The following is a 16,413-nucleotide window of genomic DNA, read 5'->3' on the forward strand; positions in this document are numbered from 1 at the left end:
CAAATGAAAGAAAAGGAGGAAGCCTCAAAAGGAATGTTAGATGAAATAGAGGCAAGTCAACTATCAGATGTGGAATTCAAAGAACTGGTTATCAGGAAATTCAAAGAGCTTACATCGAGCTACGAGAAACTACAGGGGAGCTGTGTTCTGAAATGAAGAACACAGTAGAAGGTATGAAAAGTAGGATTGATGAGGCAGAAGATCACATCAGTGAGTTAGAGGACAGAGTAGAAACAATCTCCCGGATGGACCAAGTAAGGGAAAAGAGAATCAGAAAGAATGAGGAAGGATTAAGAGAAATGCAAGACAACATGAAACGTAATAATATCTGAATAATAGGAATACCAGAAGGAGAGGAAGAGGAACAAGGGATAGAAAACCTACTTGAAAGAGTAATAACAGAAAATTTTCCTAATTTGATGAGAGAAAAAGTCACAGAAATCCAGGAATCACAGAGAATCCCAATCAGGTGGAACCCAAAGAGGCCTACTGCAAGACACATCATCATTAAAATGGCAAACCTCCAAGACAAAGAGAGAATCCTAAAGGCAGCAAGGGAGAAAAAGGAAGTAACATACAAGGGGGTCCCAAAAAGGTTGGCTACTGACTTCTCAATGGAAACATTCCAAGCAAGAAGAGAATGGCAAGAAATATTCCAAGTAATGAGAAACAGAGGCCTATAACCAAGGCTACTGTACCCAGCAAGGCTCTCAATCAAGATAGAAGGCTAAATAAAGAGCTTCCAAAACAAAAGAAGTCTAAAAGAATAAGCCTCTACCAAACCAGCTCTACAAGAATTATTAAAAGGGCTGCTTTAAGGAAAGGAAGGAAAAGAGAGAGATAGAGAGGAACACAGGTACATAAATGGCAATGAATAAGTACCTTTCAATAATAACCTTAAATGTAAATGGATTAAATGCACCAATTAAAAGACACAGAATAGCTGAATGGATAAGAAAGCATGACCCACACATATGCTGCCTACAAGAGACCCACCTCAGGTTTAAACACCACCACAGACTAAAAGTGAATGGATGGAAACAAATTTTCCAAGCAAATGGACAAGAAAAAAAGGCTGGAGTAGCAATTCTCATATCAGACAAAACAGACTTCAAAAAAAGGGCCATAAACAGAGACCCAGAAGGTCACTTCATAATACTCAAGGGAAGAAGCCACCAAGAGGACATTAACATTGTAAATATATATGCACCCAACTCAGGAGCACCCAAATATATAAAGAAAATCCTAGAGGACGTCAAGAAAGATATTGACAGCAACACAATTATAGTAGGGGATTTTAACACCCCACTGTCAAAATGGACAGATCTTCCAAACAAAATATCAACAAAGATATTGCAACATTAAATGACACTCTAGATGAAATGGACCTAATTGATATATATAGAGCCCTTCATCCCAAAGAAGCTAAATACACATTCTTTTCAAATGCACATGGAACATTTTCCAAGACAGACCACATGATGGGACACAAAACAAGTCTCAACAAATTTAAGAAAATAGAAATCACACCAAGCATTTTCTCTGATCACAAGGGACTGAAACTGGAAACTAACCCCACAGGAAAAAACCCAAAACACCCAAAATCATGGAGACTGAATTGTATGTTATTAAACAACAAATGGGTCAAGATTGAAATTAGGGAAGAAATAAAAAAGTTTCTGGAAACAAATGAAAATGAACTCAAAACAACCCAAAACTTATGGGACACAGTGAAGGCAGTCCTGAGAGGGAACTTCATAGCAATACAGGCTTACCTAAAGAAAATAGAAACATTTCAAACAAACAACCTAACCCGATGCCCGCAAGAACTTGAGGAACAACAACAAAGACAGCCCAGAGCAAGCAGAAGGAAGGAAATAACCAAGATCAGAGCAGAACTAAATGACATAGAGACTAAAAGCACAATTCTAAGGATCAATGAATCCAGGAGTTGGTTTTTTAAAAAGATAAACAAAACACATAAACCTTTAAGTAGGCTCATCAAGAAAAAGAGAGGACCCAAATAAACACAATCAGAAATGAAAGAGGAGGGATTACAACTGATACCACAGAAATAGAAGGAAGTGTAAGGAATTACTATGCAGAGCTGTATGCCAAGAAATTTGAAAACCTAGATGAAATGGACAAATTTCTAGAAAACTACAATCTTCCAAAACTCAATGAAAAAGAATCAGAAAACCTGAACAGGCCAACAACAGCAGATGAAATTGAAGAAGTAATCAAAAAACTCCCATCACACAAAAGCCCTGGACCAGATGGTTTCACAGGAGAATTCTACAAAGCTTTTAAGGAAGAGCTAACCCTGATTCTTCACAGACTATTTCAAAAAATCCAAAATGAGGGAAAACTCCCCAACTCTTTTTATGAAGCCAGCATCATCCTAATTCCAAAACCGGATAGAGACACAACAAAGAAAGAAAACTTCAGGCCAATATCGCTGATGAACATAAACGCTAAAATCCTCAATAAAATGTTGGCAAATTGCATCCAACAATAAATACATCAAAAAGATCATACACCATGATCAAGTGGGATTCATCCCAGGGATGCAAGGATAGTTCAATATCCACAAATCAGTAAATGCAATACACCACATAAACAAAAGCAAAGACAAAAAGCACAGGATCATATCAATAGATGCAAAAAAGCTTTTGAGATAAGGTACAACACCCATTTATGATAAAGGTACTCAGCAAAGTGGGAATAGAGGGAGCATTCCTCAATATAATAAAGGCCATATATGAAAGATCTACAGCCAACATCATACTCAATGGGCAAAAACTAAAAGCTTTTCCACTAAGATCAGGAACAAGACAAGGTTGTCTACTTTCACCACTTCTATTCAATATAGTACTGGAAGTTCTAGCCACAGCAATAGACAAGAAAAGGAAATAAAAGGCATCCAAATCGGAAAGGAGACAAAACTGTCATTGTTTGCAGATGACATGATAGTGTACATGGAAAATCCTATAGCCGCTACCAAAAAACTGCTCAAACTAATAAATGAATTTGGCAAAACAGTGGGATACAAAGTCAATATCCAGAAATCAAAGGCATTTTTGTATACCAACAATGAAACAGCAGAAGCAGAAATCAAGAAAAAATCCCATTCGATAAGCAAAAAACAAAAATAAAATATCTGGGAATAAACCTAACCAAGGAGGTAAAAGACCTGTATACAGAAAACTACACAACACTGAAGGAAGAAATCAAGGAAGACACAAACAAATGAAAACATATACCGTGTTCATGGATTGGAAGAATTAACATCATCAAAATGTCCATACTACCCAAAGCAATTTACAGATTTAATGCAATACCTATTAAAGTATCAATGGCATATTTCACAGACATACAACAAACACTTCAAAAATTTATATGGAACCATAAAAGACCCCGAATAGCAGCTGCAATTTTGAGACAGAAGAAGGAAGTAGGAGAGATCACAATACCTGATATCAAACTGTATTACAAGGCCACTGTAATCAAAACAGCCTGGTACTGGCATAAAAACAGGCACATAGACCAATGGAACAAAACAGAGAGCCCAGAAATAAATTCAAATCTCTACAGTCAATTATTATTCGACAAAGGGGGTAGTAACATAAAATGGAGTAAAGATAGCCTCTTCAACAAATGGTGTTAGGAGAACTGGACAGCTACATGCAAAAAAATGAAACTCAACCAACAACTTATACCATACACCAAAATAAATTCAAGGTGGATAAAAGACTTAAATATAAGCTCTGACACCATTAAAGTTCTAGAGGAGAAGATTGGCAGGAAAACCTCACATATTCCACGCAGCAACATTTTTACTGATATGTCCCCTAGAGCAAGGAATATAAAGGAAAAAATAAATAAATGGGATCTCATCAAAATCAAAAGCTTCTGCATGACTAAAGAAAACAGCATTAAAATAAATAGAGAACCAACTGTATGGGAAAACATATTTGCCAATGACACCTCAGACAAAGGTTTAATCTCCAAAATATACAAAAAACTCACATGACTCCACTCAAAGAAGAAGAGCAAGCCAATTAAAAAATGGGCAAAGGACTTGAACAGACATTTCTCCAAGGAGGACATACAGAGGATCCAGAGACACATGAAAAGATGCTCGATATAGCTAGCTGTCAGAGAGATGCAAATTAAAACCACAATGAGATATCACTTTACACCAATCAGAATGGCTATCATAACCAAAGCAACAACAAACGTTGGAGAGGTTGTGGGGAAAAGTTCACTGTTGGTGGGATTGCAGACTGGTACAACCACTATGGAAAACAGTATGGAATTTTCTAAGAAAACTAAAAATGAACATGCCTTTTGACCCAGCAATTCCACTGTTAGAAGTATATCCTAAGAACCCTGAAGCACCAATCCAAAAGAACCTATGCACCCCGATGTTCATAGCAGCACAATTTACAATAGCCAAGAGTTGGATGCAACCTAGATGCCCATCGGTCAATGAGTGGCTCAAAAAGCTATGGTACATTTACACAATGGAATTCTATGCTGCAGAAAGGAAGAAGGAGCTCCTACCCTTTGCAACATCATGGATGGAACTGGAAAGCATTATGCTGAGTGAAATAAGCCAGGTGGTGAAAGACAAATACCATTTGATCTCACCTTTAACAGGAATCTAAACAACAAAACAAAGAAGCAAGCAAAATGTAACCAAAGACACTGAAATGCAGAGCGTGATGACGGGGTCCAGAGGGGAGAGGGGAGAGAATCACAGGCGAAAGGGAGAAGGACTCACATGAACAAGTATAAAGGACACATGGACAATAACTAACGTGGGGGGCGGAAATGGGAGGGAGGTGGGGAGCACTGGGTGGAGCAGGGCTGGGAATACAAGAAAGAAAACTGTACTTGAACAAGAGTTAAATAAAAATTTTTTAAAAAAGAACTCATACAATTTAACAGTGGAAAAGACAATCTGACTAAAAATGGGTAGAAGATCTGAACAGACATTTTAAAAAATTTTATTGTATTTTTTCCATTACCATTAAACCCTCTTATAGTCTCTTCCCCACTGCTATCACCACAATGTCCATGTTCATGATTCCTTTTTCCTTTTTGCTTGATCCTTTTACCCCCTGACGTCATCCAACCCCTAATAGCTGTCATCCTAGTAGTATGTATGAGTATGTCTCTATTTTGCTTGTTCAGTTTGTTCATTAGATTCCACATATGAGGGAAATCATATGGTTTTTGTCTTTCTCTGCCCAGCTTATTTCACTTAGCATAGTGTTCTCCAGGTCCATTCATGCTCTTGCAAAGGGTAAAATATTTTACCAAAGAAGGCATACATAGAGATGGCCAACAGGTACATGAAAAGACATCACTAATTATTAGGAAAATATAAATCAAAACCACAATGAGATATCATATCACACCTGTTAGAATGGCTATTTATCAAAATGACAAGAAATAACAGTGTTGGCAATTTGCACTTCTGGTTGAATGTTCCCATTGATACAGCCACTGTGGAAAACAGTACGGGTATTCCTCAAAAAATTACAAATAGAATTACCATATGATTCAGCAACCCACTTCTGGAAATTTATCTGAAGAAAACAAAAACACTGACTTAAAATAATATATGCATCTCCATGTTCACTGCAGCATTATTTATAATACCCAAGACAGAGAAATAACCCACATGTTCATCAATAGGATGGACCTTGAGGACATTATGCTAAGTAAAATAAGTCAAACGGAGAAAGACAAATACTGTCTGATCTCAAGGATATGTAGAATCATAAAACAAAACAAAACAAAAAATAAACAAGCCAGAGCAGAGGTTGGAGGATGTGGGGAGTGGGAGAAATAACTGAAAGGGATCAAAAGGTATAAATTTTGAGTCATAAAACAAATCATGGGAGTGTAATGTATAGCATGGTGACTATAGTTAATAATTCTGTATTGTGTATTTGAAAGTTGCTGAGAATAACTTTAAAATTTCACATAAGAAAAAAATTTTGTAACTATGTAAGATAGCATGTTAATTAGACTCATAATGGTGATCATTTCACAATATATACAAATATGGCATCACATTGTATATCTGAAACTAATATAATGCTATATGTCAATTACACCTTAATAAAAAAGTTAAAAAGTATTTTAGCTGAGAAGTAAAGACATATTAACTAGCAAAGCACAAGCTTAAGGAAAGATACTTTTAAAAAACAATGTTTCTTTCTAGTCTAAAATTAAAATTACTCACATTATAGAAGTTTGGAACATAAGAGAAAAACCAGTCACCATCTAGTTAATTTCCTTCATCCTCTTTTCTGTATACATTTATGTTTTTGTTTTAAATGAATTAATTTTATTTTTGTAAAACAAATACATATTCATCAAAGGAATTTCTGAAATAGTAAAAGTAGTTGGAAGAAATAAAAATAACATTTATTGATATCTTTATCTTCAGACATTTTCCAGCGCAAGATAAGTATGCAAATAAAAAAGTAAATTTGTAACACTTAAATGCTGTTTTGTAACCTTTACATCACACGCCAGACTTTTAAAATGAGGACGCTGAGGCATTTTAAGATCACATAGCTGTTGAGGAGCAGTACTAGAAATTGAACTCAGACCATCTAGCTCCTTATTCTATACTGTGAACTAATGTGGCCTACTGCTTCTTAGACTAAAAATTTTAAGTTTATTTATATTTATTGCTCTTAACCACTGGGATATTCACAAGCTAGTGATAAATAGCTCAAGTTAGCACTGGAGCTTATTTTTCAGTCTTTGAAAACTGCTTTACTATGTCCTGGCAGGTTGGTTTTCATTCCTCCTCTTGTGACCTGCTGCAGCTGGTTACTCACGTGCTTCACCTCTTTCCTGCTTTTCTTCCTAAATCAGAGCCAAGTTTTGCTTTCAGAATATCCAGATTACGATATTTTTGTAGTAGCTAATGGGCTATAGTTATTTTTCTTTGTATATTCTTTTCCTCTTTTCTTCCCTTCTCCAACTTTTCCAAACTTGTCTCAATATCAGTTTTATTAATGAAGGTAGACCCTACCCTAAATCAAGCTACTTTAAAAATACATTCTATAGAATTTTAATACATACAATCTGATACAGAATGTCTTGTAAATAAGTTCCTCTAGCATTTTTCAAGTGTATTTTGGTGGAACACTAGTACTGTGAGGGTCTTAAGTTTCTTCCATCAAAGATTGTTTTAAGTTTATTTTTAAACCAAGTTTTGTATTGCACAGTTTATTTTATTAAGGTATAATTGAAAAATAAAAATTGCATAGGAGGTCAGTCCAGAAATTATCCAGCCATGAGAGACATTCTATTTTTAATATTTTATGGATTATGCTATTATAGCTATCCCAATTTTTCTCCCCTTTATTCCCCTCCACCCTGTACACCCCATCTGACCCTCATTCCCCACTCCCAGATCATGTCCATGGGGGTACCGCACATATTAAGTTCTTTGGCTTCTCCATTTCCTATACTATTCTTAACCTCCCCATCAATTTTGTACCTACCATTTATGCTTCTTATTCCCTGTACCTTTTCCCCATTCTCCCACTTCCCCTCCCCACTGATAACCCTCCATGTGATCTCCATTTCTGTGTTTCTGTTCCTGTCCTAGTTGTTCGCTCAGCTCATTTTTTATTTTTTTAGGTTCATTTGTGGAGAGTTGTGAGTTTGTTGTCATTTTACAGTTCATATTTTTGATCTTCTTATTTTTCTTAGATAAGTCTCTTTAATATTTCATATAACAAGGATTTGGTGATGATGAACTCCATTAGCCTGACCTTATTTGGGAAGTACTTTATTTGCCCTTCCATTCTAAATGATAGCTTTGTTGGATAGAGTCATCTTGGATGTAGGTCCTTGCCTTTCCTGACTTGGAATACTTATTTCCAGCCCCTTACTGCCTGTAAGGTTTCTTTGAGAAATCAGCTGACAGTCTTATGGGAACTCCTTTGTAGTTAACTGTCTTCTTTTTTTCTTGCTGCTTTTAAGATTCTCTCCTTATCTTTAATCTTGGCTAATGTAATTATGATGTGCTTTGGTGGGTACTTTCTTGGGTCCAATTTCTTGGGTCTCTCTGAGCTTCCTGGACTTCCTGGAAGTCTATTTCCTTTGCCAGACTGGGAAAGTTCTCCTTCATTATTTTGTTCAAATAAGCTTTCCATTTCTTGCTCTTCCTCTTCTCCTTCTAGCACCCCTGTGATCCAGGTGTTGGAATGTTTAAAGTTGTCCCAGAGGTCCCTAAGCCTCTCCTCGTTTTTTTGAATTCTTGTTTCTTCATTCTGTTCTGGTTGAATGTTTCTCTCTTCCTTCTGCTCCAAACCGTTGATTTCAGTCCCAACTTCCTTCCCTCTACTGTTGGTTCCCTGTACATTTTCCTTTATTTCACTTTTCATCACCTTCACTTTTTCCTCTATTTTCGACCATACTTAACCATTTCTGTGAGCATCCTGATTACCAGTGTTTTGAACTGTGCATCTGATAGGTTGGCTCTCTCTTTATCACTGAGTTGTATTTGTTTCTGGAGCTTTGATCTGTTCTTTCATTTGGGCCATATTATTTTGTCTTGCGATGCACCTGTTACATACTAAGGGGCAGAGCCTTAGGTATTCACCAGGGCAGGGCAACCACCTGGCTGTATGTGGGGGAGGGGTCCAAGAGGGAACAATGCCACTTGCTCGGCTCTCAGCTGGCTTTCAGTCACTTTCCCTGCTACCCACAAGCAAATTGGGCCCTTCTGATGCTGATTCCCATGTGGGTGAGTTTGTGTACATTCTAGGACCCTATGGGTCTCTCCAGTGAAGTCTCCTGTGTGGCTGGGAGATTCTCCATCTGCCTCAACCCCCATAGGTTTTTTTAGTCAGAGATTTTGAGGCTTTATTTCCCTGAGCTGGAACCCTGGATTGCATGGTCTATCTTGCTCCTCAGTTGTTCCTCCTGGTGTATCTGCCCACAAACGTGGGACTGCCCAGCACTCCAGCTGCCGCCTTGCCTTGAGTCCTCTCCACCCCAGCTATACATCTCTGCCCCTCGTACCAGTCTGGATGAATGTTTCTTCTTTAATTCCTTGGCTGTCAGACTTATATACAGTTTGATTTTCTGGCAGTTCTGGCTATTTTTTGTTTTTAAATTTGTTGTTGTGCTTCTTTTGGTTGTGGGAGGAGGCAAAGTGTATTGAGCTACACCTCCACCTTTGCCTGAAGTTTCCTTTAATCCATTTAAGTTAGTGTTTGTGTATAGTTCATTCTTTGCATATGACAGACCTGTTCTCAACACCACTATTAAAGAGATTATTATTACCTCTTGTATAGTCTTGGCTCCTTTGTCATACATTAATTGACCATATGTGGGTGGGTTCATTTCCTTAATAAATAGTATTTCCTTGAGAATTTCAAAGACATACTCCTCAGAATTTTCAGAAATGACAGAAATAGCTAATATCCAAGAATAAATCATTAAAGGCAACTGCACAGTGCTTGGGCAACCCCAGCCTACTGTTAATCCTTCAATTTAACAAAGAATAAATTAGAGAGCATAAATAAATTCTAAAGTTACCTTTAAAGAGGTCAGCCAAATGACTCTTGGCCTCCAAAACAAAAAACCAATAAAACAAGATAATAGAATTGTAATTTCTACTAAGGTACCAATGATTATTGTATACCAAATGGAGGTTCCACACCAAAATTCAGAATTTACTAAGAAAATTAACCAAAAGCAGTCACATGATTCAGACTCCTCTCAGGCAGATAACTATAAAAAGAGTAAATAGAACAGTAAACGTTCTCTTCTGTAAAGAGACTTTATGAAGAGGACATTGTAGAGTGAGCTATCCAAGTGTTTGAAGTATAACTGCACCCTCACAGCAAGCTGAGTGGGGCCCTCAATGAACCTATTCAGTAAACTAAATATGTGACCCTTCAGGTGAGGTATAGTGGACTTCCAACCCGGGAACTCTAGAGAGAAGGAGAATCCATGTTGATCACTGAGATGAAAATGTACAACCAAGGAAAAAATCAGCAGTCCCAGCAGAAAAGATGTGGGCCACATGCAAGAGCCTACAGAAGGGTCACCTTTAGTTCAGTCCAACAGTGTCCCTTAGCAAGCCAAAGGATTCCAGGAGGAAGAAATCATAGTTGGACTTACATTCCTAGGAGCTATGGAAGAATCACCAAATAAAGCCCACAAGCATAGAGATGCACCCCTCCAGGTCAGGGAAGCAACCAGGATACAAGTCCCTCAAGAATTTCTAAAGAGCCCACAAAACAGAGTCAGCTTTAATCATGTGGCACGCCCTGACTGGTGTGGCTCAGTGTCGTCCCACAAAGCAAAAGGTGTCGTCCTACAAAGCAAAAGGTCAATGGTTTGATTCCTGGTCAGGGCACATGCCTAGATTGTGTGTTTGCGTGCATTGCGTGCAAGTGGCGACCAATCAATGTTCCTTTCTAACATTGATGTTTCTCTCTCTCTCTCTCTCTCTCTCTCTCTCTTTTTCCCTTCCTTCCCCTCACTCTAAAAATAATAAAAAATATTTTTTAAAAAAGTCATGTGCCAGGCTCAGGGCTAAGAACTATCTTAGTTCCTCACTATTCCTTTCTCTCCTCTCACTCCACCCAATCTAGAAGCCAACAAGGTCGGAAACAGGAAACCCTAAGGCACAGAGGGGAAATACAAAAAGAGCAGAAGCCAATCACATCCCCACAGCAGGTGGTTGCCGATGAGAACTCTTAACTGGGAGAAAGTCTTACCTTTGAGTGAAAACTTTAGTGTTGATTAAAATACTGAACTGAATACATTCTATTGTTAAAATGAATCTGTTTTGTAACTTCTATTACCTAAGATTACAGCTACCTGAATGTACCTTTTGTTTCTGATTTATTACTGAATTCCAAGCACCTATAGGAGTGCTCATTAAACAGCTATTAAACCAATGACTTGAAAAGTGTTACTGGCAAGAACAGAGCTATGCCACAGTGGGTGACCATCAAAAAAATAGCTCATTGACTACAAAGGACAAAAGAGAAAAAGAAGGTAAGAAAGGGAAAAAAGTGAGGATCATCTTTCAAGAAGCTTGGTTGAAAGAAAAAATAAAGTGGTCAACAGCGGGGAGGCTCAGGTCAGTCAAGTATTATGCTTCTGCATTTTTAAGACACAGAAGAAAAATCCAATTAAAAGATTTTAAGTCTGATTAGGACCTTTGCAAATATTAACTCCTTTAATCTTCGCAAATAATATTATCTCCTTTTCATAAATAAAGAATCTGAAGTACTCTGGGAGTTTCTGAAGATCCCACTAAAGCAACCAAAATAGAAAGGATTAGCTTTAAACAGTTGTCAGGCTCATTCTCTCATAAGTAAGAAAGTAGTGACACTAGAAAAGGCAACAAAGAATTAAGAATAGGTTGGGGTGAGCCTCAGTTAGGAGAAGCATGCTTAATTCTCTTAAATCAGAGGAAAGAAACAAAGTATGTATACCTGACAAACTCTTTTCCCTCAAAATTCAGCACAAGTATCATCTACATTGGGAATTTGTCTTTAATTGTTTAAATATGTGAATAAACAAGTTAGTGAAAGGCATGCCCAGGTGATGGCCCTTATTTTTTGGATGCGTTAAGAGTGAGATGGGTAGAGATGCGGAATAGTCTTGAAGACAGAGATGAAAGGGGACGAGCATTGGGAGATGACCAAATCCAAGAAATTAACTGAGCAATCATGCCCATGACTCAGCTCAGATTAGACACCATCCATCAAAGCCAGGTTGGGGTTTAGGTATAAAAGTACAGAAGAACAGGAGCACCAGGTCTCTGAGTCTTCACAAGAACAGAACTCAGGGAATTAACTACAGGTTCCAGACTGGATATGGAAATGGTTATACTCCTTTATGCCAGAAGTGGGCTGTAAATTGGAGGCAATGAGGGGATCAAGAGACAATGAGGGGATCAAGAGTCTGGTGACCATTGTGAAAGGCAGTGAAGAAGTTGGGTAAGTCTATATGTAACAAGAAAACGAATCAGCCCTGGCTGTTGTAGCTCAGTTGGTTGGAGCACTGCTCTGTAAACTAAGAGGTTGATGGTTTAATTCCCAGTCAGGGCACATACCTGGGTTGCAGGCTCCGTCCCTGGTCAGGGCATATATTAGAGGCAATGAACCAATCAATATTTCTCTCTCACATCAATGTTTCTCCCTCCGTTCCTCTCTTTCTAAAATCACTAAGTATGTCCTCAGATGAGGATTTTAAAAAAAGAGAAAGCAAATCAAAATGCCCTTCCCTAATTTATTGTCTTGGTAGCCCCTGCTTTCTTTAGTACCTTGAAAATTACCTGCTATGCTTATTTCAGAGTCTTTGTGCTTGCAGTTCCCTTTCTGCAGTATGCGTGTTTTCCAACAAACTCTGATAGAGCTGGCTTCTCACCACTGAGGTGACCATCCCAGTTATCTTCCCTAACCCCAAACACTAAAGCAGTCATCCAACATAACCTGTCCCTCCCTGCCATTACCCTTTTATTTTCTTCCTAACACTTAACACTACATGAAATCACATTATTTATTAACCTATTTAATGTTGGTCTCCATTATCCTGCTAACCATTTTACCCTATGTACAAAGTATGTGGCTTATATGGGTACTCGACAGACACTTGCTGAATGAATAAATGAACTGAGGGAGCAAATGTAACACTAAAATACAACTATCTGCTTGTCACAAAATGTGGGAAACATGCAGATGGTAGAAAATGGCAGAGATTTTTTCCCTCAAAAAGAGAATGTTTCACCACTCATGGGGGCAGGGGTAGGCAGATTATTGTTCCTCAGGATACATAATCAATATCAGAACTCTGATTTACTTAAGAGCCACATTTCTAACCTAAAGAAAATCACTTCCCTCTTAGTGGGTAAGCTTACAAAGAAAAATTTTTAAGCAGGGTAATGGCTCACATCCAGACTTGCCAAAAGATCAGTCCTGGAAAAATTGTGCCTAAACTCTACTGTGAGCACTGTGAACACTGAGACCAAGACTTCTTTAACCTTGCATCCCTAGCATCTAGCAGTTTTTGGCCCATAGTAGATGCCCAGAATGTTTGTTAAATAAACACATAAGATATGGCCATTCTGAGGAATGGCCATCCCATCAACTGTGAATACACTTATTTTAGAAACTGGGCAAGACAGTTGAAGGAATCCTGGCTTAGGCCTCTCTCCGGGCAGCAGTATGATTCCTAGAATTCAATACTCATTCATCTTGTGCCACAGGTTATCAAGTATTACTTTCCCCAGAGTCACCATGTATCAAATTTGTATATACTTGACCAGTATAATAGTTAATACAGTATGGTAACCAAGGACAGATTTCACTTGCCTTTTAAAATTTTTTTTCCTAACTGAAACAGTGTTCTCTCCTTCTTGATCTCACGAAACAGAGAAAGAACGATCACCAATGGCAAATGGCAGTTACTGAAACAACACCAAAAGCCAGCTTTGCACTCAGAAGAGAACACTCCATCCCTTCCTCATGGTTTCGGGTGCTCTACATGCTCAGAGAAACTTCCCTAGTAACAAACTATAGAAATGATCCCTGAAAGTATATAGTCTTGCCTTTTTAAACTTTTATATACATTTTGGTCAGTGAGGAAAGATAACTCAAAATACTGAAAGACCAACTAAAAATGAAGAATTCTACTGTTAATTTTGTATCCACTAGCGTATAGCTCACTGTGTGATCCCAGTAAAATCATATTATTTTCCTGACTCTTACTTTCATCAACAGTCATAATATTCTTTATCCAAAGAGTAGTTTGGTGAAAATTGTCTAGAATTTAATACTTAATTGTAATGTAACTCTCAGACCAATGCTTGAAAGATGCCATAAATCAAATTAATTATGAAACAAGGAAGATCATAAATATTAAGCCCACTGCAAAACCTGAGAAGTTGAGATATGAAGATTTAAAATTATGCCTGTGGCTCTGATACTAACTCTCACACAAAGACATACATTCTCAAAAAAAGATTCTTATCATTCACAACAGACCCTTAATATTTGGAAATGTCCACTGCTTCTTTTACTTTGGCAAGACTAACTTCACATGTATAAAGATAGGAAGTACTAACAGTGACAAGGAATTGAAAAATTATACCTGTTCAAACAGTTCAGTGTTGCTGTAAATGTCTTACTTATCTCAGTGCTGTTTAGGTAACTTAGAGTCCGCCTTATTAAAGTCAATTAAACAATTGTAGTGAGAAAAACTTTAAAAGGCCACAGCTACTTCTCTGCCCCGTCTGCTGAACACCGCTAACACTCAAGTAAAAAAAACACCATAGCAACATCCAGCCGTAACATCCACGCTTTCCTGCCATACGACCGCCTAGCTTCTTTCCACTTTAAAAGTACTTTAAACAGTTTTTGTTGGTCTAAAAACTCTTCTGTGAGACTAAGAAAGAAATTACGTAAAACCCAAGGTCAGCTCCTAAACCAGAGGCTGGAATTTACATCTGGGGAAGTGCCCGTTGTTCCCTCTTTTGCCTACATGAATGAAGCACGGAGACAAGGAGGCGGGCAGCCTCTTCTTTTAGCTGACTCGCACAGTGCTGAGGGAGACGGGCCGGGCTGAAGATCACCAGGGCACCCAGTCTGAGCCTAATTGCCCAACCGACCTTCTGCAGTCCCCGGGGCACCTGGGGCTCATAGGTGGGAGGACTGGACTGGCGGCGGGACAAAGTCTCTGCCCTCAAAGGGCAGGAACCACCAAAGTGCAGGCGCCAGGATGAAGGATCGGCCCCCAAACCTCCAGTAACCACGAGGGCCCCCGCTGCCTCCAGCCTTCTCAAGGAAGTGCGCGGGGTGCCGTGTAAGGGACAGCCGTGATGGCAGCGGCCGGTACTCACAAAGCCCACTGGAGCCGGTACTGCAGAACATGGTTCCGCCTGACCCAGAGCCCCCTCGGGGCGACTAGGGGGAGGGAAAAGCAGATGAAGAAACCACAGACCGCGCAGGCGCACTCCCGGCGGGGAGGTGAGTCAAGCACTGGATTCCGCTTCAGGGTCTGTCTGCAAAAAGCGCATGCGCGCCCTCCCGACATCGTTCAGTTCTCCTCCTCCTTTCCTGCGTGGAAAAGGAAGTGCGTCCGCAGTGGGAATATCCACCTCTGCCAGCCTCACCAATGGCCACGGGCACCCTTTACGAAAGCAATGGGATAGCGTAGGAGGAGCGAAGGTGTAACTCCTGCGAGCTGCACACAAGTGTTCAGCTCCGCCCCCGATCCAGTGGATTCTCGGGGAATGAAAGATTCTTCTGGGCCCTGGCTAGTGTGGCTCAGTGGATTGAGCGTGGGCTGTGAACCAAGGGGTTGCCGGTTGGATTCCGGGTCAGGGCACGTGCCTGGGTTGCAGGCCAGGTCCCCCGTGGATGCCATGTAGGAGATAATCACACATTAATGTTTCTCTAACTCTCTCCCTCCCTTTCTCTGTCTAAAAATAAATAAAATCTTAAAAAAAAAAAAAAAAGAAAGAAAGATTCTTCTGGAATACTGTCGGGATAGTATTCCTCCAGACCTCTATCCTCAACCTGGAGTGGACTCCCGGCACGTTCCACACATGCTCAGTTTTGGGCAGCGGTCCCTAAAAGCTCTTAACAGTCATCAATTATTTTTAAGTGTTAAATGGATCCCAAGCCCAAAAGTTTGAGAACTGCTGCAATAGTTTACAAAGCGCTTTGAAGTTTAGAAAAACAAACTTCACTTATGTTCAGTTCTGCATTCCTAACACCTAAAGGCATTATAACAATATGTTATGCAAACCCTGCTGGAAAGTATTTTCAATTATTCAAACCTTAAGTGTACACATCTTCTTTCTTCTCTGAGGACCTTTGCACATTGGTAGAAAACTGTAGGTTGCCTAAGAAGCAAGTGTTGTCTTTGGATGGACAGCAGGGCTAATTTTCCACTAGCAAATGGCCCAACCACTTTCTCTCTTTTTTTTTTTAGATTTATTTAATTATTGTTCAAGTACGGTTTTCTGTCTTATATTCCCAACCCTGCCCACCCCCCAGTGCTCCCCACCTCCCTCCCATCCCCCCCCCTTAGTTATTGTCCATGTGTCCTTTATACTTGTTCCTGTGAATCCTTCCCCTTTTCCCGTGATTCTCTCCCCTCTCCCCTCTGGACCCTGTCAGCCTGTTCCGTATTTCAGTGTCTTTGGTCATATTTTGCTTGCTTGTTTGTTTTGTCGTTTAGGTTCCTGTTAAAGGTGAGATCATATGGTATTTGTCTTTCACCACCTGGCTTATTTCACTCAGCATAATGCTTTCCAGTTCCATCCATGCTGTTGCAAAGGGTAGTAGCTTCTTTCTTTCTGCTGCATAGAATTCCATTATGTAAATGTACCATAGCTTT

General features: G+C 39.2%; 1 protein-coding gene and 1 non-coding gene across 2 annotated transcripts in view; both read right to left on the reverse strand.

Annotated features, from left to right (window-relative positions):
• Positions 1-15,003, reverse strand: part of UBAC2 (UBA domain containing 2) — a 234,293-nt gene extending 219,290 nt beyond the window's left edge. Inside the window, exon 1 of the mRNA XM_037065812.1 lies at positions 14,909-15,003. Coding sequence (XP_036921707.1) covers positions 14,909-14,939 — 31 coding nt within the window. The 5' untranslated portion in view covers positions 14,940-15,003. The remainder of the gene's footprint in view (positions 1-14,908) is intronic.
• Positions 13,404-13,616, reverse strand: LOC119000724 (small nucleolar RNA U3). Its single transcript, XR_005069390.1, has one exon. It is a non-coding gene; the product is annotated as a small nucleolar RNA U3 (small nucleolar RNA).
• Positions 15,004-16,413: the final 1,410 nt, after the last annotated feature.

Source organism: Sturnira hondurensis, unplaced genomic scaffold, assembly GCF_014824575.4.
Source record: "Sturnira hondurensis isolate 20B ecotype Veracruz unplaced genomic scaffold, ASM1482457v3 Scaffold0016184, whole genome shotgun sequence".
In the NCBI taxonomy this organism is placed as follows: Eukaryota; Metazoa; Chordata; class Mammalia; order Chiroptera; family Phyllostomidae; genus Sturnira; species Sturnira hondurensis.